We start from the raw sequence: 24,222 nt of genomic DNA on the forward strand, positions 1-24,222 counted from the left end.
TATATGTTTTATTCATTTACTCACACTATTACTTTTTGGCATTTTAGATGGTGTTTATTAACTTTTTTTATGTAAAAGAGTGTATGACAGAAGGGGTAGATAGTGCCTGCATGTTAAGCAATCTATTTTTAATATCTTGCAGAGAAAGAAACTCAAGTGGACACTGATGAGGAGGATATAAAAAGCAAATGGCAGAGGATTATGGGAGTTGGCTATGAGATTGTGGTATGTTATATAAGTATGAGTGGAATATTCCTGAGTTGAAGCACTATAGGCAGTTAAGTGCAGTCTGTAAAGCTTTAATTCAAAGAGTATTCATGCAGACATGCCAGATAATCTGTATCTCTATTTTGAACTTTGTTTCAGGTTGCAAAAGTAAACAAGTTCAGTGAAAGCAGCGGATTAGGCATCAGTCTGGAAGCTTCAGGTGGTCATCATTTCCTAAGGTCTATTTTACCAGAAGGACCAGTAGGTCGCAGTGGCAGCCTGTATAGTGGAGACGAGCTTTTAGAAGTAAAATCAAATTCCTCTATAACAATATACATATTATGTTGCTTTGGAAATTCTATGTCCTTATACTGTGTTCTCTCTGAAGGTTAATGGAATATCTCTTCTTGGTCAAAATCACATAGATGTTGTAAATATCTTAAAAGAATTGCCCATTTGTGTGACTGTGGTGTGCTGCCGACAAGTAAAACCTCCCAATAGTTCACTTGATGAAAAAGAACAACACATCTCTGAACAGGAGAATGATGGACCAGAAGGGGTAAGATATAATGTACTCATGTTTTAAAAATATTGCTTTCTGTTTTTCGATCATGTCTTGTAAAGCTTTTAAACTGGTAATTTCCTGGTATTTGAAAATTCTAGACAAGTAGTTGGAGAGTTTTGAATATACTTGTATCAGTTTTTTTTTTATTCTTATTTGCATTTTCAAAGTAAAATTTAAATGGTAAAAAATGTCATTATCCTCTGAATCCAATTAACTGTAGGGGCACTTCTTTGTAATGACAATAAACATTAAATACAGATATCGGATCTGTTATCCAGAATGCTCGGGACCTGGGGTCTTGCAGATAAGGAATCTTTCCGTAATTTGGATCTCCATATCTTAAGCCTACTAAAAAATAATTTATTACAAATACACCCAATAGGATTGTTTTGCATCCAATAAGGATTAATTATATCTAAAGGTCCCGATACACGTGAAGATTCGCTCACTTGGCGATATCGGCAGCTAGAATCGGCCCGTGTGGGGACCCTTAGTTGGGATCAAGTACAAGGTACTGTTATATTATTACTGAGAAAAAGGAAATAATTTCTAAAAGTAAGAATTATTTGTTTAAAATTGAGTATATGGGATATGGCCTTCCTGTAATTCGGAACTTTCTGGATAATGGGTTTCCGGATAACTGGTCCTATACCTGTATTAAATTTATGAAATTGGAGGAGAAAGGTTAGGGTAGGTTATAAGTGGCAAGAGGAGCACTGGGCTAGTTACTTATGTGCCCAGAGATTCCTTCAAGTTGGGAATAGTAGTGAAACATGTTCATACAACTAAACAGAAGTAGGATAAACTGTGTTTCCTCATCACTGCCAACCATGATCTGAGGCATTAGAATGACTGGTAAATATCCTTGTATGTATGATTACATTTATGTAATTCAGACATTCCTTTTTACTATTTTATACAAACCTTGTGAACAGGATTTTCCTGTACCATTACCTGCACTCTGGAAAATGCAAGAGGATATTCCACAGAGCCTGGACACTGATTCAAAGGTAATCTATTTTTAAAGTATCCTAAAATGTAAAATGTTTTAGAAAAAGCTAAGGGCCCTGAATATGGTACTGTACTATGATTAGCTATTAAGGAAACCTATACAACATTAATGCCTTTATTACAGTTTGAGAATGAAAATGTGGCTATTTTCATAAACTTTTTTTCTTAATAATACTATTTTTATATTTATTTTAACCATATTTTATTGGCTGTTATTGTAGACTTTATAAACTGCTGCTGAATATGAATATTTGAAACCTCAGAGCTGATGCAAATCATTTCTTATGGAAAGCTAATTAAAATGAAAAAGCTGTTAACTTTACAAAATATATGGTACAATTATCAAAATGATATGGTTTGCTTTGCAAAATTGCTAATTTTTTTTTTTCATAACCTTATGCAGGTTTTATCTTTAGATACTTGTTTTATATAACTTTTTTACTGACCAGATTTTTTTTTTAAATGACAATTTAAGTATTTTGTTATTTTTGCTATTTTTCAGTTATTAGCTTTGTAAATCCAAATATAATCTATTAAGTCTGGGTAAAAAGGTCTAATAATTCAAAAATAAGTAAAGTAACAACTCTATTATTAGAATAATAACCATCTGGATTATTATTGCATACTTTTTTTTTTTTTTTTTTTAAATGGGCCAAAAACTGCCTATATGCTATAACCCTTATTGTGGTTATGACTCCTATGTGCGGTTGTCATGAAATGGGAAACAACATAGCATAAAATCATCATGATAGTAGGTGGAACCTCCTGACCTTTACTAAGGGAAATATATGGACCTTCTTAATGTTAGATTGCCAAATCTGGCAAACACATTGTAATCATTTTCTGGGTTTGAATTGTGAGCTTTGGCTGTGAAGTAACAATAGCGTTTAACCAAGTAGACGTCTAGCCAAACATCCAGATAGTAGGAAGGTAATTTGCATTACAAAGATTTTTGTATTATAATATTGTGTAATGTTTTTGTTCTTTTTATAGCTGCATATTGACTTTGGTGGAACCGTTGGCTCTTCAGAAACAGATGATTTAAACACAGCATCTACTGAAGATGGTCAAAGTATCGAGGATGCACAGGGATCTCCACTTGCAATGTGGGAAACCGATATTCAGGATATCCTATTGGAAAAAGGAAGCCTTGGTCTTGGATTCAGCATTTTAGATTATCAGGTGTTTATCTTCTATGCTCTGTGTTAGTAACATACAATCTAATACCTGAAGTCGAGTTGCATGGCTACCTTTTTCCTTGCTGCTGTTTGTTAAAGGTCCACTTTCATAAAATAGCAACATTTTTTTTCCTTATCCTCTAAAACAATAGGGGAGATTTATCGATCCACGAACGCCCCGAATGCGTCCAAATGCGCTTTTTCGTAATGATCGTTATTTTTGCGACAATTTCGTCACTGTTGCGACTTTTTTGTATCTTGCGCGAATTTTTAGTCGCCGTCACGACTTTTTCGTACTTTGCGATAAAATTTTGCGACAAATTCGTATTGTTGCACCGAATACGAAAGTTTTGGATTCTTTCAAGCTTTGGTATCCTGCTGGTATCGTGCTTGGTGCTTTGAATATTCTGAAATGTACAGGATCGTCATCAGGATGATAGACAGGAAGTGAAGTGTCAGGTTAAAAACCCGCAGTATCCAATCAGTGTTTATACAACATTAACCCATTCAATAACATGTGCAAAGTGTAATCAAATACCAGGCACTTAAAAAATCCCCATATGATCAAAAATAAAATTATCATCAAACATCTAGACATATTAATACATAAACTAGGACATATCCCATATATATCAATGTAGTAAGCCACATGGCAAAGCTCATAGTGAAATATAATTTTAAAACACATATAAGTCAATCTATCAAGACACATGACAAAGTCACATGTCATGACTAAAAATTGAATTTATAAATATCACCATTAACTTCAATACTCATCTAAACTCATAATAGTGCATAAAATAGGACATATCCCATATATATCAATGCGATAAGCCACATGGCACAACTCATAGTGAAATATAATTTTAAAACACATGAGTCAATCTATCAAGACACATGACAAAGTCACATGTCATGACTAAAAATTTAATTTATAAATATCACCATTAACTTCAATACTCATCTAAACTCATAATAGTGCATAAAATAGGACATATCCCATATATATCAATGCGATAAGCCACATGGCACAACTCATAGTGAAATATAATTTTAAAACACATATGAGTCAATCTATCAAGACACATGACAAAGTCACATGTCATGTCTAGAAATTAAGATGATAAATATCACCATTAACTTTAATGCTCATACACATTAGCTATTACATATTAATAGGGAAAAATAAGTTACCCACCCAAAGTTATAACGTGATAAAAACTAGCGTGTTGTAAAAAGTTATTTCATATTCATAGTGAGATTAAGGAAATGTGAACAGATAAACGGACAAAAATTGTCCAATACTAATAAAAAGCATTTCTTACAATCTTTATAAAGTTAAAAGCAGTCACACTTAAAAACATTTAAGGAAGTCACTACATAAAGACCAAGAAACATCACTTAGGATAGTGGATGATCAAAATAGCATCAAATATCTTAAATTAGGATCACGTTAATTAACTGACTTCAAATTACATAAACCAATGCTATCTAAAAAATTGGTCATAAGGCCATCATATAGGAAATACCCAGGGACACAACAGTCAGTTTATATAAAACAAGATAGTGATAACATCTCATTTAATCCCCTAGGGGCAATTGTGTCAAGTCTCCGGATCCATTGGGCCTCCCTCTGCAGCAGTAGCTTGGATCTGTCTCCACCCCGTGCAAGGGGGGGAATATGATCAATCAGTATTGCTCTCAACATAGGCAGTGAATGTTTGCACTGTACAAAGTGTCGGGCCAGTGGAATATCAGATTTCCCAGATGCCAGGGCCAGACGAATCACCGACCTGTGATTGTTCATTCTTGTACGAAAAGCTGTGATGCATTTACCGATATAGTAAAGGCCACAAGGGCACATGATGCAGTATATCACATATTCTGAAATACATGTCAGTCTATGTCTAATCAGATACTTTTTCCCGGAGTGTGGATGAGCAAATGTCACTCCGGTGATCAGACAACCACAAGTTTTGCAATTACCACATCGATAACAACCAGGTTTGCTCTTCCTTAGCCATGTGTCTGGTATCTCCGGTTTTAAATCTGTCACCATAAGTATGTCACGAAGTGAACGTCCACGCCGATATGCACACACTGGAGGTGGCATGTTAGTAAAGGGCAAACCCGAATCAAATTGTAAAATTGGCCAATGTTTTTTAATAGCAATTTCAACATCATGGCTTCCCGGTGTGAAGTCACTCACAAATACCATCCGATCTGATTTGTCTCCTGGCCGTGTGCCCCTAGGATAATCTTTAAGTAGATTTTCTTTTGCCTTATTCAATTCAGCATTCAAAAAGTCAATAGAGTATCCCCTCTCAAGAAATCTGTCCCGCATCTCATTAGCTTGTTGAAGTGCAGTTATGGGATCTGTATTAATCCTGAATACTCTCAAGAATTGAGTGTAAGGAATAGATTTAATCACCATAGGTGGATGGAAGCTATGGGCATGCAAAACAGTGTTCCGATCCGTGTTCTTACGGAACAGTGTGGTCCCCACCCCCACAGGTGTACGGTAAATCCTAACATCAAGAAAATCAATAACATCTTTTGACTGATTTAAAGTAAACTTTACTGGAGTAGGTAAATCATTCAGGGTGGCCACGAACGATTCGACCCCAATCTGGTCCCCACGCCAAATAATGAAGATATCGTCAATGTACCTACGGTATAACAATAAATTGTCTGCATATCTAGGATAGATATATTTACATTCAAAGGAGTTCATATATAGATTGGCGTATGAGGGGGCCACATTGGAGCCCATCGCCGTGCCAGTCCGCTGTAGGTAAAAGCTCTGCTCAAATCTGAAATAGTTACATGTCAGGACCAACTGCAACAGAGAGCACAAAAATTCAATTGGTGGAGCCCCCTTGTGTCCATCAATAAGTGCCTCCCTGCATGCTGTAATCCCCTCATCCAGAGGGATAATGGTATACAAATTACACACATTTGGGGGCTGATTTACTAACCCACGAATCCGACCCGAATTGGAAAAGTTCCGACTTGAAAACGAACATTTTGCGACTTTTTCGTATGTTTTGCGATTTTTTCGGATTCTGTACGAATTTTTCGTTACCAATACGATTTTTGCGTAAAAACGTGAGTTTTTCGTATCCATTACGAAAGTTGCGTAAAAAGTTGCGCATTTTGCGTAGCGTTAAAACTTACGCGAAAAGTTGCGCATTTTTCGTAGCGTTAAAACTTAACGCTACGAAAAATGCGCAACTTTTCGCGTAAGTTTTAACGCTACGCAAAATGCGCAACTTTTTACGCAACTTTCGTAAAGGATAGGAAAACTCGCGTTTTTACGCAAAAATCGTATTGGATCCGAAAAATTCGTAAAGAATCCGAAAAAATCGCAAAACATACGAAAAAATCGCAAAGTACCGATCATTACGAAAAAAACGCAATCGGACTCCATTCGACCCGTTCGTGGGTAAGTAAATCAGCCCCCAAGTGTCACAAATAGTGTATCATCAGGCAGTGTATCACATTGCCTTAAAATCTCCAGCAGGGCTGATGTATCAGTCAAATAGGATTTCATACGGGCGCATTGTGGTTGTAAAAAGCTATCAAGATATCTAGCCACATTTGAAAAGAGAGAATCTCTAGCAGATATAATAGGCCGGCCTGGAGGGGCAGAAGGATTTTTATGCACCTTGGGGAGGGTATATATGATTGGGCATTTGGGATGTTGTGTTGTTAAAAATGCACCACATTTTTCACTTATCCACCCAGCTGACATAGCATCAGTCACCTCAGCATCCAGTTTAGCTTTAAATTTTAAAGTAGGGTCGCCCGGAAGTTTCACATACACCTCCAAATTAGAAAGCTGCTGCAATAGCTCCTGTCTATAATACTTAAGATCTAAAAGTACTATTGCTCCTCCTTTATCGGCAGGACGTATAACAAGCTGTCTATCATCACGTAGTGAACTGATAGCCCGCCTCTCTATCTCAGTTAAGTTAGAAAATAATTTTTTAGATTTCTCCAGGGATTCATTACTTTCCCTTTGTACTATCTTAGAATATGTCTTGATGGACGTGGCTGTATTGAGAGGGTCAAATGTGCTCACCGGGCGAAACCTCTCTATCTGGGTTTCAGTGTGATCCTTAAAGTGATCTCTTAGTTTCAGCTTACGTTGAAACCTAAAGAGATCAACCTCCAAATTAAAGGGATTATTCTTAGTTACCGGTACAAACGACAGACCACGTGTGAGGAGAGAGAATTCCCCCGGTGTTAGCACATGTTGACTCAAATTAAAAATTACGGTGTCGGTTTCTTGGGGGGTCTGCCTCTTCGATTTACCACCACCCCGCCGGGTATGTTTTCTTTTCCTTTGTTTACTCCTAAAAAATGACCCTGACTGCGAGTAAGAGATCCGGTCCCCTCCTGTACAGCACATGTTATAGCCGGGTGGGTATTCTCAGAATCAGATGAGGGGGAATCCCCCGAACTGTCTACTGTAGAGAAATCCCTTCCCCTCTTGGTATAATGTCTAGTTTTCCTTATTATATATATATATATATAATATTTATTTATATTTATTTATTTTTTTAATTCAGCCTATTAATATTACTAGTCCTTTTGTAAGTACAGATTGGTATGTCTTGGGCTCAATATAGTATATCAAACAATCAGTGATTGGCTTTTTTTTTTTTTTTTTCAGCCAGTTATTGGTAGAACAAAGGAAGCAAAAATTTGATTAATTGGCATTGGTTCCTGCCCTGGAGCACTGTTCTTAAATGACAGTTTACCCTAATTGCAACCATTGCATCTTTTATTATGCTATAGTAGTTTATGGCTGTAGGACCACTTTAAAGAATATTTCCTTGTTTCCCTTAGGATCCTATTGACCCTGCAAGTACTGTGATTGTAATTCGCTCTTTAGTTCCTGGGGGTGTTGCCGAACAAGATGGCAGGCTTCTTCCTGGTGATCGTCTCATGTTTGTCAATGAAATCAATCTGGAACATGCCAGTCTTGAAGAAGCTGTTCAGGCATTAAAAGGCGCTCCAACAGGAAACGTCAGCATTGGAGTTGCCAAGCCATTACCTGTAAGAAAATATTGTTTGTTATTATACACATTGCTTTTCACATGCCTAGGTTTGAAAATTAAATGTTGTATTATCTTGGATATTTTAAAGGTGAACTTTTAGTATGATGTAGACTAATATTCTGGGGCAATTTTCAGTTGGTCTTATTGTTTTTATGTGTAAGACCCGCCCCCCCCCCAAAAAAAATATATTTGCTTATTCCTCTCTGGTCACAAGGGTCCACAGTTGATGTGAATAGGGCTTTTTATAACATACTAATAGGTATGAAATAGCATTTCTTATTTTTTGTGTAAACTTTCAAACTTGCAAACCTTCCACTTGCATGCAGCTTGTTTCTGTTTATTAATGCTCTTCAACTGCCACCTGATTTCTCTCCAGCTGTCACCAGAAGAGGGTTCTGTTTCTGCTAAGGAAGACACTCTTTTCTACACTGCACAGTCTTATGCAGAGGAAGGGCTTTCTGATGCTCCTCTTTTCCATGCTGAGCTAGCTCTGGTTAGTTCCAGTGACTTTAAACATCTCATATAATATCTAATATAACAAGAATTAGCTAGCATCATTTTATGAATTGTAATAGTTATCTAAGGCAACCTTCTCAATACAAACATGAGTAATATTAGAACTACTTCTATAACCTATAATAACTAAACGACTTTGGATAATAAAAACATAAACATCTGATTGGTTGCTATGGATTTAGAGATAGGGCAAAGGAATATTTTAAGAGAAGTGTGCAATTGAATATCTTTTAATGCTTTAAGTAGAGTCTTCTTTGTAAATGAAAATCGGGTTGTACGCAAAGTTCTTTTCATCAACTCAGGAATGGGGTGTGTGATAACCTATTTTATTATAAATTTAGGTGGAGACATTGGAGGTTGACTTGACCAGTGAGTCTGCTCTAGAATCCAGATTTTCTGCACAGGATGATAGTACATTTCAGGCTTCTCTGTTAGCTTTACATGGTAGTGCTTGTAATGACGATCTCACTGATGAATTTCTTCCAAAGGTAGGTAACAGTTTGTTCATTAGTTGCAATAGCAGACTTATAATATTAAATGGTTTTATTTTTACACTTTGCAGTGTTTCAGTCTTTTAAAGTCATTTTTTCTAAAAAAAAAAAAAAAAAAAATTGGAAACCAGGAAAAACAATGAATTTAGGAACATTAAAATAAAAAAGCAGAATTCAATGTGGGCACATAGTATTTCTTCTCTATTTACTTCATTGAAATTGAGATGAAACCTTTACCACTGTGCATGAGGTTACCCAATGATAGAGCCAAGTCCTGACAGGTACACTGCTATCTACTTGGTATAATATTGGAATATTCAAAACTCATAGCAATGCACTGAATTATTATTATTATTATTATTATTATTATGGAATTATAATACTATTACAGAGAGAAATTTTGATTTTGTGACTAGTACGTTCAAATGTGAGCAGAAAATGTTCAAAAAAGATCTCTTAATTTTCTTATTTTTTTCTGTTGCAATGTAACAAGCCCTGGTTTAACATATTTGTTTAGATACATTGATGCCCAGGGGATGTGGGAGAATAAGTTGTGCATTTACTGCCATGAATACTTACAATACTTATTGTTTTGTTTTGTTATTTTTTATAACTCTCTTAGGATGTCTCAGAAGAATCCTTTTTGGATACCACATTTAATTCAGAAATAAATACAGAATCATCCTCTTTCCCTAAACCCCTTTCTGAGAAAGAGCTTTGGGCCACCTCCACACCAATGCTGGATTTCAAACTGCCTAGCATAAATTTTTACAACCTGGAGAAAGAAAATCCTAAAAACAGCCCTTCTCCTGAGCTGAAGGATCATTTTGAAAGAGCTGCTTTTGAGAAGCAAAAGGATGATGTTTCTCCTTCATCATGGATAAATTTCAGTGAAAATTCTGTTGAAATATCTGCTGATTTTACTAGTCCCGAGTTAAAGGTAACATTCTCCTTTCATAACTTCATTCATTAATTCTGCTCATATTAACTGTCCTTATCCTATACCTATGTATCTTAGCCACTTTTTTCACAGGATTTTTGTTCTAGATGCCTTTACCTGTATGATACTAAGCTGATGTTTCAGAGGAATTTCTCTTTGCTCTTATGGAATTTTCTAACAATGACTCAAATTATCGCTAATATTTTTATTGGATCTGTTGGAGAATTTTTTTATTTCCTGGAAATTCGGCAATGAGAGACTCTGGTATTTGTTTACCAGCATATTCAAATATCAATATTGCATGTCACAAATCAAAACTGTTTTTTATGATGCTATAGTTTAGCCCATGCAATTTTTCTTTGGTTAGAATGCCTACAATTCAGATTATGCCACCCATGGAAATTAGTAGCTGCTACTTGTAGCAGTTCAAATGGGCTTGGTTGCTTCCTGTCAGAGCATGAAAGTTTAATTGCATCACAGAAATCAGCTAAAGTTCTTTCTAACTAGCTACAAGTACCAATTAATAATTTCTGTCTGCAGCTTAACGTTCAGTTGTCTGAAAGGCAATCAAGAAAAATACTGCTATGACAAGGAAAAATGGGCACTTAAAGACCCAAATGTAGAAGCACTCGCCAAGTAGGAAAGTGGCCCAGGTGCTCAAGCCTATTTCAGCTTATTTTTTAATGCGCCTTTGACTTTTTCTTATTTTACTTGCTGTGTTGTTGTTAAGAATAGTGCTGCATCAGTTCTTAAATAATGTACTGCGGATGCTGTTTTATTTGACTGTCAAGAAATCTTTTTTTTTAACTCCTGAAAACATAAATGTTTCTTGTACCCCTTTGTCCTTTTTCTGAGAAACTGTTTGATGACTTGCTTTTCTCAGATTAAAACCAAGTGTAATGAAACACATAAGGCTAAGCTTGTGCTAAAATTGTTTCCAATAAATACTTTTCTTTTTACATCCCTGGGTTTGCAGTGTTCTCTTGGTATAGGTGCTATAATTTTTTTTTCTTGATAAACATGAAAAAAAGCTTATCCATAATTGATGTATGCTAAAAACCTTCTGTCATAATAATGATAATATTCTGAAACAATTCTGAATACAAACATATTCCATGTTGTAACTTAAGAATTGTGTCTTAATAAATTAATGAACATAGCTTACTGTATGCCTTCTAATAATACTCAACCTGTGACTCTCCAGCTGTTGTTGAATTAGAACTTGCAGCATCTGGTTTTCTGTGGGATCTTGTGAGATGTAGGTCACCAAGAGGGCCGTACATGCCAGACATCCCTAAGTTAGTCCATTTACACTTATAGACTGTCTTTCCTTAGCCGTTAGGTTGTTCAGTGCATAAATGAGAGATGTACTTTTTCTTTTGTTTGCTCAAGTGATTGCTAAAGGAAGAAAATTGCAGGTAATTTATGCTATATGTCATACTGACTAAGTGACTAAATGGTACCGTTTTGTGATTTTTATTCTTCTTTTATAGGATGAAGGATTTTCATCTGGCAAACAATACTTAGAAACAAGCGAGCATTCTTCTGCTAATGCTTTAATTAAGAGCAAGCTTGAAAAAATCATTTCTGTAAACCGAGGCAGCAGCAGCCTAGGTAAAACTATTTTTTGTTCCTAGTTATTGCTATTTAATGTTTTTATTCTAAGATTAATATTGTTCAGGACAGTTTTTATACCCCATACCTGTGTCTGTATAAGTAATATGTATCTGTCCTAGCTGTGAGGAATTCTTGACATTTTTTCTAGCTATGTCTTTGTATTGTCTAAAAATAAACATGGATAAAACTGAACTCATCTGAACTCAATCTCCCGCTTTCCTCTTCCGTTCTATTTTACATAAAAATCAAGCACAGGAACAATTCCTGTATTTGAGCCTTCCTCACACCAAAATACTTATCCATGCTCTCATGATATTCGGTGGAACTTCCCCTGTCTAAACACTCTCTTTACTCCAGTCTATATCATGTACACTATTGTCAGACTAATACACCACTAAGGGGCTGATTTACTAAGACACAAATTCGAATCCGAATTGGAAAAATTCTGATTGGAAAACGAACATTTTGTGACTTTTTCGTATTTTTTGCGATTTTTTTCGGCGCCTTTGCGACTTTTTCGTTACCAATACGATTTGCGCGAAAAAACGCGAGTTTTTCGTAGCCATTACGATTCGCTCGTATCTTGTCACAACTTTTTCGTATTGAGCGCTCGTAAGCGGCGGGCGAAACTTTCAGACTTAGCATGATTTTGGAAGCCTCCCATAGGACTCAATGGCACCCTGCAGCTCCAACCTGGCCCAAGAAAAGTCACCATACTGAGCTTGAATGAATCCGAACGCTATGAAAAAATCGCAACATTTTGAGCAACTTTCGGAATGGCTACGAAAAAGGAGCGACTTTTCGCTCAAGTTTTAACGCTATGAAAAAATCGCCAGATTTTGCGCAACATTCGGAATGGCAACGAAAAAGTTGTGATAATTTTCCGAAAAATCGCCAAATACCGATCATTACGAAAAAAACGCAATCGGACGCATTCGGCCCGTTCGTGGGTAAGTAAATGTGCCCGTAAATGTACCACCCAATTCCTAACTGTTATACACAGAATTTATATTACAATTCTTCATGTATGAAAAAGGAAAAAATAGAATTTTTTGTTTAAAATTAACACTATGGGAGAGGGCCTTCATATAATTTGGAACTTTCTGGGCATTAGGTCACTTGTTAAGAGGTCCAGTACTTTCTTCTAACATCCAACAATGTTGTGCAACCATACATCAACTCTTTAAAGGAAAACTGTACTTACAGAAAGAATTCCTAACCATCTATAATGTTAATATTGCCCTTTTACATAGTTTAACTTGAGCCACCATTTTGTGATGATCACTCGGCAAGAAGTGTGCTAATATGGCCTAGCATGCATGTGTGCTGTTGGTTTGTTTGTCTGCACTGTGAATCATATGATCCCAGGAGGCGGCCATTAATTCTTAAAATGGCAATTTTCTATTTAGGAGTACCCAATACCACATACTACTAAAAATGTATATTTTTATGAAAATTGTTTATTTACATGAAGTATATATATATATATATATATATGAAACCATTGTTTGGGGGTTATAGTTTTCCTTTAAAATGGCAATTTTCTATTTAGGATCACCAATGGCATATACTACTAAAAATGTATGTTTTTATGAAAATTGATTAATAAGATGAAGCAGGGTTATCACAAAAAACAGCTTGTGTAAAAAGTTTTTATAGAGACCTACATTGTTTGGGGGGTATAGTACACCCACGTACACCCCTAGACTTCTCTGCATGGAATTTAATTTTTTTCCTCACTCATTACTTTCTCATACAACAACATACAGGACTTTTCATGTGCTGGTCACATCCTCAGGAACACCTTCCCCCATGTCATGAGACACACTCTCTGAACCTTGGAGTGCTAACAAATGGTTTAACAGTTTCACTGTACACTTGCCACTGCTCCCTTAAAAGAGAACTATGCCCCCTTAATTACTGCATGACCCCCCTTACCTCTCCCTTATCGCATAGTTTCTAACTTTAAAATCTGTCCCTAACGCTTACCCCAACCTAAAGGAGCAGAGTAAAGCAGCTGCTTACTTGGCTGACATCTTCCCTGCAAGTAAACAGTCTTTGGGTCTCACCGCCAACCCGGACCCTGCTTGCGCATGCACAGTTTAAGCAGATTTCTTGCTACCTCCAACTGTGCAGGCGCGCACAAGCAGCTTCGTATCGTTTAGGGGGCTTTTATAGCCCGGGGGTTATAGTTCTCCTTTAAGTGACTGGATTTCTGCAACCACAGCAGTCAGCCCTGTTACTTCCTCTTCTTTTTAAGATTGTAAGCTCTCATGGACAGGACCCACACTTATTGTCTCTTAAAAATTTACATAACTAACTAACAAAAAATTGGTCCTCCCCTAAAGCTTTGAACCACCAAGAGGAATATGTGTGTTTCAGGTTTTTTGTTTTTTTTTTTGGACTGTGGCAGATGTGTTGGGAACCAGTGCTTCATGGTAAATTTTACAGTCTGCACAGGAAAGTATTATATTGTGGTGCATTATGTAATCTGTTATATAAAAAGCCAGAAGCATAAACTATAACTTTCCTATTCAGTTTTGCCTTGTCTGTCAGAGCCAAACAAAGGACTTCACAGTATAGAATGCTTGCTTTTAATAGCTAATGTAGTTAGCTATTAAAGCTATCACAGATTATGCCATCAGAGCTACTGGTCAGTACGGTAAAATCCTTGTTTATGAACTCTGCAATCCATTTTACTAAGCTTTAGTTTTTTGTTCTCTTAGGCTTGTCATGTGCATGCAGTGTATTAAGATATTCTCAAAACAAGGTACAGTGGTTAACAATTTTGATCATACAGAGTAGTTAGTGGCAGCAAAAAAAAATAGCTGTTCATCAGTGTTTTTTGTGAGGCGGTCTGGTTCTTGGTTTGAGCAGCATTCCAAAAAATCTTGAATTATCCAATAAGAACAACTCATTTGTCAGACAGATTCCTTACTAATCAGATGCAGAACAAGGTTTATTTTGAGATGCTTATTCTGCTGCTTCTTAAAAATATCATGGTTATTTGCAGAATTAATATGTCACTGAAATGTTACTGTTATTAAATTATGGGATTTTGCTTTATTTTTAATTTAGAGAAATTACTTGTGTGATCACTCTCAACAGAGTTCCACAAAAGGCATTACAGTGTACATTACCAAAGTGAGCAGCATGTTTTTTATGGATTTTGGTGGTGGTTTATTATTATTATTATGAGTGCTAAATCATGCAGCTTAAATGTGTCCGTGCTATATAAGTAACAGATAATGATAAATACTAACCAGTGCAGTAAGCTTTGCCATAAAGAATCATGGGGACCCATACACCTGCAAAGATAGCCAGACCCATGATCATGGTGGCCCTGACTGCAGTTAACTATAGCAACCTATTGGATTGTTTGCTTTTCATTTTCTAAGCTTGTAGAATGATCAAATTAAACTGCTCATGGGCTGTTCTGGTAAATGCATTGGTGCAGTTTAGCAGCTTCAGCAATTCAGCCACTTTATGCCATGTTTAAAGATTTTGTAACTATGCAAAAAAAAAATTTCTAATTGAAACATACCGTACCTACAAGACATTTAGGAAAGAGAAAAAAAAAAAGATTCTTTGCAGAATTCTATAAAAAAAAAAAAAAAAACCTTTTATGGTCTGCTACTATTCTGGAGAAGTTTCTTTCACCTTTTGTTAAATATTCATCTATATGTTAAAATTGTATGAAAACAGGTTTGTTTGTTTTTTATCCCAGGCAGAAGGTTGAAAAGTGCCACACGTTTACTGCCTTCTAGAGCTGGAAATCTGGCAGTAATAGTATGTTTTGCTGCAATGTTCACATGAAGTAGTTCTTAGAATTGAATAACTTAAGCTTTAAAAATCATACTGTCTCTTGATTTAAATAGGTATGACGGTGAGTGCTAGTAAAGATGGCGCAGGGATGATTGTTCGCAGTATAATTAATGGAGGTTCCATAAGTCGAGATGGACGTATCAGTGTTGGAGATTGCATCCTAAGCATAAATAATGAGTGCACGGCAAACCTAACGAATGCTCAAGCACGGGCTATGCTGAGAAGACATTCATTGCTTGGACCAGATATCAGGTAGGCAAACTCAATTTGATGTCAAGGGATGGGAAATTACAATGTGCTTAATTCTGTTCAGATACCCAGTAGCCTGCAAGTATGTAAGAAATCCAGTGATGCTTTGATTCCATTATTTCTGCAAATATGGCCCAGTTCAGGTGTCTCAGACATTCGCTTTCATAAATCAGACCAGTCAATGCTAATTGCTGGTTTACTAGCTATATGTTTACTGGACTGGGGCACCTATGCTCTATGTTACTTTATAAACTTTTGCAAAGTGATCTTGCTCTTGCCTAGTCGTTTCTCAGTATAATTTTTATCCCACTTAGATACTTTCATCTCAACCTTTCTGAATGTAAATAACAAACCATCAAACATCCTGGGTAAACAGCTTAAATTTCCATGGCATGTTTATTATTAAAATATTGCTAGCTATTAGTCTCCATTTATTTTGCTGAATTAAAACACAGCAGGGAACAAAAGCCTACGAAACTAGTCACGTCTTTAAACACATTTGGGTCCTAAAGCTTTTACATGCCATTATTGCTCCAAATGTTCTATGGTGTATTTTATTAAGAGACATGCTGTCGCTATAAGCTTATTGTTAAAAGAAAAGAAATGCTGACAAGCCTGGTTTCCCACGTTTGATGTTCCGCAGCCTTTTGTAGGAAGAGAGAAATCTCTAACAAGAACATATTGGCATTTTTTTTTTGTTCAGCCACGTTTTGTTTTCTTTCCTTGAAGAGAAGGAATAATTTCGGCTTCACAAGCTTTCAAACAGCTGTCTGGGGTTGCAGGTTTGCGTTGTTTTGCACCAAGAAGCAGCTGTGCGGCCTCATATACACAGAATGCTTGCCGCCCTACTTCACAATGCACCTTGCCAATAGCTTCTGCTTTCTCTGTTGTAATACCAGCCAGAGCATCACATTCAGCAGCAGCTGCTTCCAACATCTGTCAAATAATTACCAGTTAGAAATGGAATTCACCTGCCCTCACCTAAAGAATACATTCCTGATCAAGGGAGAGAAAACGGATGGCAGGAACATTTTCTCATCTTTATTGATAATCATGGCTACAGAATAGAATGAGCAGATGCCTTCTGGGGGAGGTGTGGATAAAAGAGAGATGGGATTTTATGGGGGGTGGGGGGCAGGCAAAAACAAATTGCACGTACTTTTAACTACATATGTATGCTTCACACACGCAATGCAAGGCTTTGACATTTGTTAACACTATTGTAAAAAGATGCTGCATCGTATGCTTCCTGTTCTAGATCTTCTCCAGCACCTGCTGATGATCAGGCCCCCTTTTATGTGTGAGTATCGGTGATTCAAAGGCTCTGCATGGCTTACAATCTGCAGTGTGTCTGTTCACTCATTTAATCCCTTCTAAATATCTGTTTCTTTCAATAGATCCAGACACAGACAAATGTTTTTGTCTGTGTGTTTTTTCAACGCATTAATCTTTAAAAAACAAAAAACAAAACAAAGTTCACGTTTGCTGATTACCTCTGAATTTCTTGCATGAATTTTGCCTCAGTTTAAATCCAGTTATTTCTGTATCTGGATCAGTATTATATAAATGTTTCCTATTAACGCTTGGATTGAATTGTACCTGCTTGTTTAATCCACATAGTGCTATGTTTGGGCACCTGCATGTTCACATTACAGCTGTGTAATCTTTACATGTGGAGCTGTGTGTTTGATACAAAGCAAGTCCTTTTTCTTTCTCTTCATGTCTGCAAACACGTGTATTCAAACTCTTTTCCTTGAAGAAAGCAGTAATTGTATTCTAGGTCAAGTAGTTGCAGCTGGAGAGAGGTAAACACAATTTTTTGTTGGAAAATGGACCAAGACAGCAACGTCTGAGAATTTTAATTTTCTATTTCTAAAAGCTTCTGACAAATTGCTGAGAAAATGGGAAAATGTTCCATAACATATCTATATTCCTCAAACATATCTGTCCGTGAAAATATGAGTTTATTGGGTAAATAAATATGATTTTACATGTGTGATCTGACTTGGTGATGCGCAGGTTTGGGCAAATAAGATTCAGGGGGTTGTCGGCAGATTAAGGACAGACTCTTAATTCCACACCCTGCTACTTTACTATGCCTCACTTCTGCCTCTGACGCATTTGCTCTACTCCCTTCATGACGGCAGAGATAGAGCAGGATGTGTGTTGGTCTATAAATAGAGGTGAATTGCCAGGTTGGGTGTAGTTTGACATTTGTCGACCCTCACGTTACTAAAGTCAAACATACTTTAATATTCCCATAACAATGCAAAGTATAAAATAAATTCAGTCATTTATAAATGCACTTTCTCAGCCTTTACAGGTACATACGTAAATATCAGGTAAATGGCAGTTGCAAACAGACTAACTCAATAAAAAGCCAGAAAAAAATTAGTAACACCTTTTACATAAACCAGGAAACCCCCTGCAAAAGGAATGTTGTTTTCATCTAATATTTCCACTAGACAGTCAAAAAAAGTGTCTGTTTAAAGTGGCAGTATACACTCCTTTTCAACATGAATAGGGCATGCACTAAACATACTTTACGTTGTTTTACCAAAGCAATATCTGTGGTTTCTGTTATTTCTGAATATAAAGCCAGTTTTGTATTTCCTGTCCCACAGAACCTCAGAGGATCTGAATTACCAGTCAGCTGAAAAGCCCTTGATAATGCGCTGGTCAAAGACTGCTGCTTAGAGAGAGAAGGGTTTTGTGTGTTCAAATGTAAATAGAACTTGGGGAAAATTCCCCTGTTTATAAAAAAAAAAAAAGGATTAAGTTCAGTGTAAAAAGTCCATCTTTGTTATTAGATGTAGAGAGGTATGGGATCCCTTATACAGAAACCCGTTATCCAGAAAGTTCCAAATTACGGAAAGGCCATCTCTGGATAACAGGTCCCATACCTGTACTACTTTTTTTTGGTTTTGTTTTATGGAACTTTTGTGTGGTGTTCCTTGCACTCAACTAATAAACATGTAGGGTTCTGTTTTTCACATGAAGTCTAATTTGTGTTTCTCTATTTTTTTTTTTTTTTTGAGCTGAAATGAGCTTCTGCTTTAAGAGGCTTTTGAATATAGTGAGCACAAGTGCTCTGTGTTGAGTGACAATATGCACAAGAAAGCATTATCATGCATGGCTTAATATAAGGCAACAACAGTCTATCTAGACGTGCTCTTTGTTAGAAACAATGATCAACATAATATGATAAAATTCACTACACTGCACTACATTTTGGTGGTGTACCACTGTCACAAGAAGGTAATGCCAGCTGCACCAATGAGATGGTGCTCTGAAACCCATGAAAGCTCCGTTTTTTTTTTTTGTTTTTTTTTTGTGGCTCCAGTTGGTCTGTTATTAATGCAGAAACATTGTCCATTAGGAATTAGGCCACATATTGGGCTTATTTATACATACATTTAGGTAATTTATCTGCTTGCATCCCTCAAGTCATTTGTTTAATTAATAAGGGTTTGATCACATTACATCACAGTTTATCAGCAAATGTGTACCAATTACCTTATCCACCATATATGTGAAGCCATTTCCCAATTTGCACTTTGCCAAGAGGCTGCAAGGACTATGCTGTACTTTGCTACTTGTCGCAGCTACAAAACACCTGAACATACCTTGCCATAGACAATACTGAGAATTGTCTCTGCTAAACACACGTATAGGCAATAATCAGCATTGTCTGTTTTGTAGCCCTGACAAGTAGCTTGTGTAATTGCCCTAATTGTGTCACGGTTTTTTTTTTTTTTTTGCTTTCATGACCTAGATTTTTTTTGTTCAATCAAAGAGCCGATACATTGTAAGGACTAGATAATGTTTAACTTGTCAGATAAATTTACATTTAAAAAAAAAAAAAAAAAAAGTCATTTTTAAGTGTATAGGCAATATTTATGAAACAATTTATTAGTAATATAGCAAAGTTATGCATCGCTATATTTTGTTTTCATTTGAATGCCCATAAATTGCTTAAATTGTATGATTTAAACCCCATACTTATTTGATACGGACTATTTAACTGCATCATATAATTTTGAAGTGTTCAAAAACATTGGTCTTCTACATTAAAAAAAGAATAGGGAGAAAACTGACTATTTATTTACACAGTTCAGTACCGGCTGATTTTTTTTCTTTTTTTTTTTTTTTATTATTGCTTCATTTTTATTTAGCACAAATACAGAAAGGAAAAAAAATCTTTTCCTTTCCTCATTTTATAGACAACACATTTTGTGCTGAAAGCAAAATCTTGATCATGCATTCATGAGTTGTTTATCTGACTCCTACTCATTGGATGTCAGTCAAAAAACCCAGGTGCCAGGCAGTGGATCAAATTCATTTTAGCTGTGATATCGTCATGTTTATTGGCCAATTCCCAAAGCACTTGTGTTGGTAGCCACCAGCTGTGATGCTTGATTAAGGTGCTGGTGGGCTTTGTGGTATTTTTATCTTCCTTGATTCAATTTAGTGCATAATATGAAATCAGATGAAAATTACGGATATTCTTCTGTCATAGCAATAATCTTCAGGTCTTTATTATAGTGCACACATAATAGACAATTTGTAACTCCTTCAGCTCCCATCCATGTAAAGCAAATGGCACAAATCCTATAAGACAAAATGTTATTAGTTAGTTTTTATATCATCTTGCTAGTCACTTAAATATACGACAAAGTTGCAAACATATAGAGTGCAATGTTTCAGACATCACCCTGCCAGTCCTTAGATACGATAGATGAGCTTTTTATTTTGTCCCTATATTAAGCAGTCATTACATTTTCTTTGATCTTTCATTTATCATCAGTGCCATTTGAACTGATCTGTGTACCAGTTTATGGTTCTGACTCCTTTAGTGCCCCTTTCTATGCATCCTCTATGAATTTGGTTTTGGCAGTGAACTTGGGTACCCATCAATCAATGCCATCAATTCTTTCGCTATGAATTTTTTAAAAGTACATACTGAAAAACCCACTGAAAGGAACGTGTTTGGGGAAAAAACGTCCATAGAAATAGCAAATATTGCTGTGTACTTGTACACTTTGCAAATGCATTGGCTGTGTTTAAAGTATACTCTGCATATAGAAATCAAATTTGCCACTATTCACTGGACTAAGTTTTCAGATCTTATTCCTTTAGCAGCTATCTAATAATAGATTTTATCAGATAATAAAGGTTACAGGTTCACATATTCATATTTGTGATGTTCTTTTCTTATATTTGGGGTGTGCTTTTCTTATAGTATCACTTATGTACCAAGTGAGCACTTGGAAGAATACAGATCTTGCCTGGGACAACCCAGTGAAGTGAAAGGGACAGGAGAAATTTATGAATCAAATACTGAAAGGTAAGCACTAAATCTGATTTAAACCTATTGGTAGGTATTTGGATATTTTTTAAAATACTTTCTGGTCAAAATTCAGGCCCATGTGCCCAGTGACAGACTGATTGCATTTATTCCTGTAGTACATACATGGGACTGCTGTGTGCAGCATTGGGCTCAATGTCTTGTAGTTAATGTTGGGCAGTAACCATTCAGGGCTAAAACCAGTAGTAGTTCTGCTCTTCAGGCAGCGAGCCTGACATCTCTTGATCCAGTAATGTTGTTGGTCCTGTAGAATAGTGTCATTGAATCATGACTAGTTTGTGCTGATGCTTCTTGACTCACCACAAGAATGGGCACAGAATAATTGTGAGTTATTGTGTTTTGCAATAAACTACAACTTAAGTTGTTTGCCACTCTTTACATTTCCTAAGGATACTTTGTTTTTCTGTGATGGGACATCCAGGGATTAGCAAACTACTATAACTACTCTTAATTGTGTTCCTTACAAAGTAAAATATAATTTGACCACATTTATTATAATAGAACCTTGGTTTATTGTGTTTTACTTTTTTTTTTTACTCATTTTAAAATACTTCTTCCAAACCATGTTTAGACTTATAAACACCCTGTTTTTTCTTGTAGATCTAAATTAAATCTTCTTTCTAATAATGAAAAATAATCTATTGTTATTTTTCTCCCAGTTTTGTTCCAGAATTGCCTGAACGAGAAGAGGGAGAGGGGGAAGAAAGTGAGCTTGAGAATGCCACATACAGCAATTGGAACAACCCAAGAAGGTAGTTCTAAACACGTTTTCTCTTTTGACGTATATTATCTTTTTGTTGTAGTGCTTTATAGGTGGTATCTGTGAGGCAGATCTGTATATGTTTTTTTTTTAATACATGTACAGTATCTGTCCTAGAATAGCCTGGAACTGTTTTTTCGGGAGTCTGGTGGTGGGTATTTTTCTGTGGTAAGCAATTCAGGGAAGGAGCTCTAACCAGTACCTGGAAGGGAGTTGTATTCAATCCTGTTCAATCCTCATTTTTTCTGTTACTGGTAAAAGTTAAAGCTTTATTTTTCCACTCTAAAGTTATACTATATTTTATGTAATCAAACTATACTCGTAAATAACACATTTAATTAGGTCAAACACATCTAAGCACTTACTTATAAATCATTGAAATGAATAGTGATGAACAGCACTATCTGAGAAGTAATGCATTTACAATTAAATAAAGATGCATTATTTCCCATAATATAGTCTTTCTATATGTCTTTCTATTTTAATGTTTTCATTTGATGATGTACTCCACTATAGCCAACCTGTACATGTAGGTTTGGAATTTTCCATAATTTGAAACACTTTGCATGAAATATTTTTGATCTGTACTTAAACTAGGTATAAATTCATTCACAGGCAGTTCCTCACCAAAACCTGTAATGAATAAAGCAATAAATCATTTCTGTGTTTACAAGTAGATTACTTTTTTTTTTCTTAAGGGTTGAACTCTGGAGAGAGCCGGGCAAATCTTTAGGAATTAGTATTGTTGGTGGTCGAGGAATGGGAAGTCGTTTAAGCAATGGTGAAGTCATGAGAGGAATCTTTATCAAACACATTTTAGAAGATAGTCCTGCTGGGAAGAATGGAACATTAAAAACTGGAGATCGAATTGTAGAGGTATCTCAAAATTAGGCAGGCGTTTATAACTTTATTACAGTCTTCTGACATCTACTATTTTAAAGGCATCTTTATCATAAATATAGTTTGTGACAGATCATTTCTGGAGATTGTAATTGTGGGAAGTTACACCTGTTGTGTTTTTATGCTTCCTTTTCTTATTTAACTTAAAAGGGAAATTCACAAAATGTAAATTTAAAAACAGGTTTCGGAATAATGAATTCCATACCTGTTTCATATATTTTGCCTTTTATGAGTAGCTATTTTTCTTTTGGTAAGCATAGAAGCTGAAGCTTGAGCATGCCCCCCACTAAAGTTATCACAGAGCAGTCAATGCATTAGTTGCTGGCATTTCTCTGTTTTTGCTGATAATAGTTTAGGTCAGGTCCAGCAACCTTGCTCACACAGTTATATGAGAGGAAGTCAAATGAAAAAATTAATTTGTAACCACTTACCTTTCATAGAATTTGTGTTATGGTTTGTCGCTGGCGCACCTGGCCTTTTGCAGTTTTTCTAAACCTCTATATTGGGAAAAAAAAAAATAAGCAATGAAAAATGTAATGGTGGCTTAATATATACAAATGAGAAGGTTTTTAAAATTGAACAAAACTGATCTGAAAACTAGGCTATTAATAAAATTGATTTAACAGTATCTGCATTTGATAGTAACACCCCTTTTTAAGCAAGTAAAGTAACATAAGAAAAAAAATGTGGGTGACCTGCATGAAAACCTATCACCTCACAGTTATGTAACTACATCAATTCTACACATTTTATGATAGATTGCACTTACAAATCATTCACTTTCCAAAATGTATTCATATTTAGTACCTATTATATTGAAACTTAAAAACAAACTTTAAAGTATAGGAGTCAGTTGAGCAAGGAATATTGGGCACCCTGCACTGTTTTTTCCAAGAAGATTGCAATCCTAAATCTAATATAATAATATACAGTCATGGCCAAAATTGTTGACACCCCAGAAATTTTTCCAGAAAATGAAGTATTTCTCACAGAAAAGTATTGCAGTAACACATGTTTTGCTATACACATGTTTATTCCCTTTGTGTGTATTGGAACAGAACAAAAAAGGGAGGAAAAAAAAAGCAAATTGGACATAAGGACACACAAAACTCCAAAAATGGGCTGGACAAAATTATTGGCACCCTTAACTTAATATTTGGTTACACACCCTTTGGAAAAAATAACTGAAATCAGTCGCTTCCTATAACCATCAATAAGCTTCTTACACCTCTCACCGGGAATTTTGTACCACTCTTCCTTTGCAAACTGCTCCAGGTCTCTCTTATTGGAAGGGCGCCTTTTCCCAAAAGCAATTTTAACACTGGGTTCTACAGTGGGCTCTACAGTGCGACCCAAAATCCTTTGGTAATCTCAGATTTCATGATGCCTTGCACACATTCAAGGCACCCAGTGCCAGAGGCAGCAAAACAACCCCAAAACATCTTTCAACCTCCACCATATTTCACTGTAGGTACTGTGTTCTTTTCTTTGTAGGCCTCATTCCGTTTTTGCTAAACAGTAGAATGATG

General features: G+C 35.9%; 1 protein-coding gene across 11 annotated transcripts in view; it reads left to right on the plus strand.

The window, feature by feature from the left end:
- Positions 1-24,222, plus strand: part of mpdz (multiple PDZ domain protein) — an 84,785-nt gene that overhangs the window by 19,705 nt on the left and 40,858 nt on the right. For 7 of the 11 annotated variants that reach the window (XM_002940126.3, XM_012952751.2, XM_012952749.2 and 4 more), the window contains exons 13-27: positions 143-225; positions 367-513; positions 596-766; positions 1,708-1,782; positions 2,777-2,965; positions 7,816-8,025; positions 8,404-8,520; positions 8,885-9,031; positions 9,657-9,974; positions 11,468-11,588; positions 15,470-15,668; positions 16,924-16,965; positions 20,908-21,012; positions 21,693-21,785; positions 22,492-22,669. In XM_002940126.3, coding sequence (XP_002940172.2) covers positions 143-225; positions 367-513; positions 596-766; positions 1,708-1,782; positions 2,777-2,965; positions 7,816-8,025; positions 8,404-8,520; positions 8,885-9,031; positions 9,657-9,974; positions 11,468-11,588; positions 15,470-15,668; positions 16,924-16,965; positions 20,908-21,012; positions 21,693-21,785; positions 22,492-22,669 — 2,195 coding nt within the window. The remainder of the gene's footprint in view (positions 1-142; positions 226-366; positions 514-595; positions 767-1,707; positions 1,783-2,776; positions 2,966-7,815; positions 8,026-8,403; positions 8,521-8,884; positions 9,032-9,656; positions 9,975-11,467; positions 11,589-15,469; positions 15,669-16,923; positions 16,966-20,907; positions 21,013-21,692; positions 21,786-22,491; positions 22,670-24,222) is intronic. The other 4 variants (XM_012952742.2, XM_012952769.2, XM_012952773.2 and 1 more) reach the window with 2 other exon arrangements.

Source organism: Xenopus tropicalis, chromosome 1 (assembly GCF_000004195.4).
Source record: "Xenopus tropicalis strain Nigerian chromosome 1, UCB_Xtro_10.0, whole genome shotgun sequence".
NCBI classification, from domain to species: domain Eukaryota; kingdom Metazoa; phylum Chordata; class Amphibia; order Anura; family Pipidae; genus Xenopus; species Xenopus tropicalis.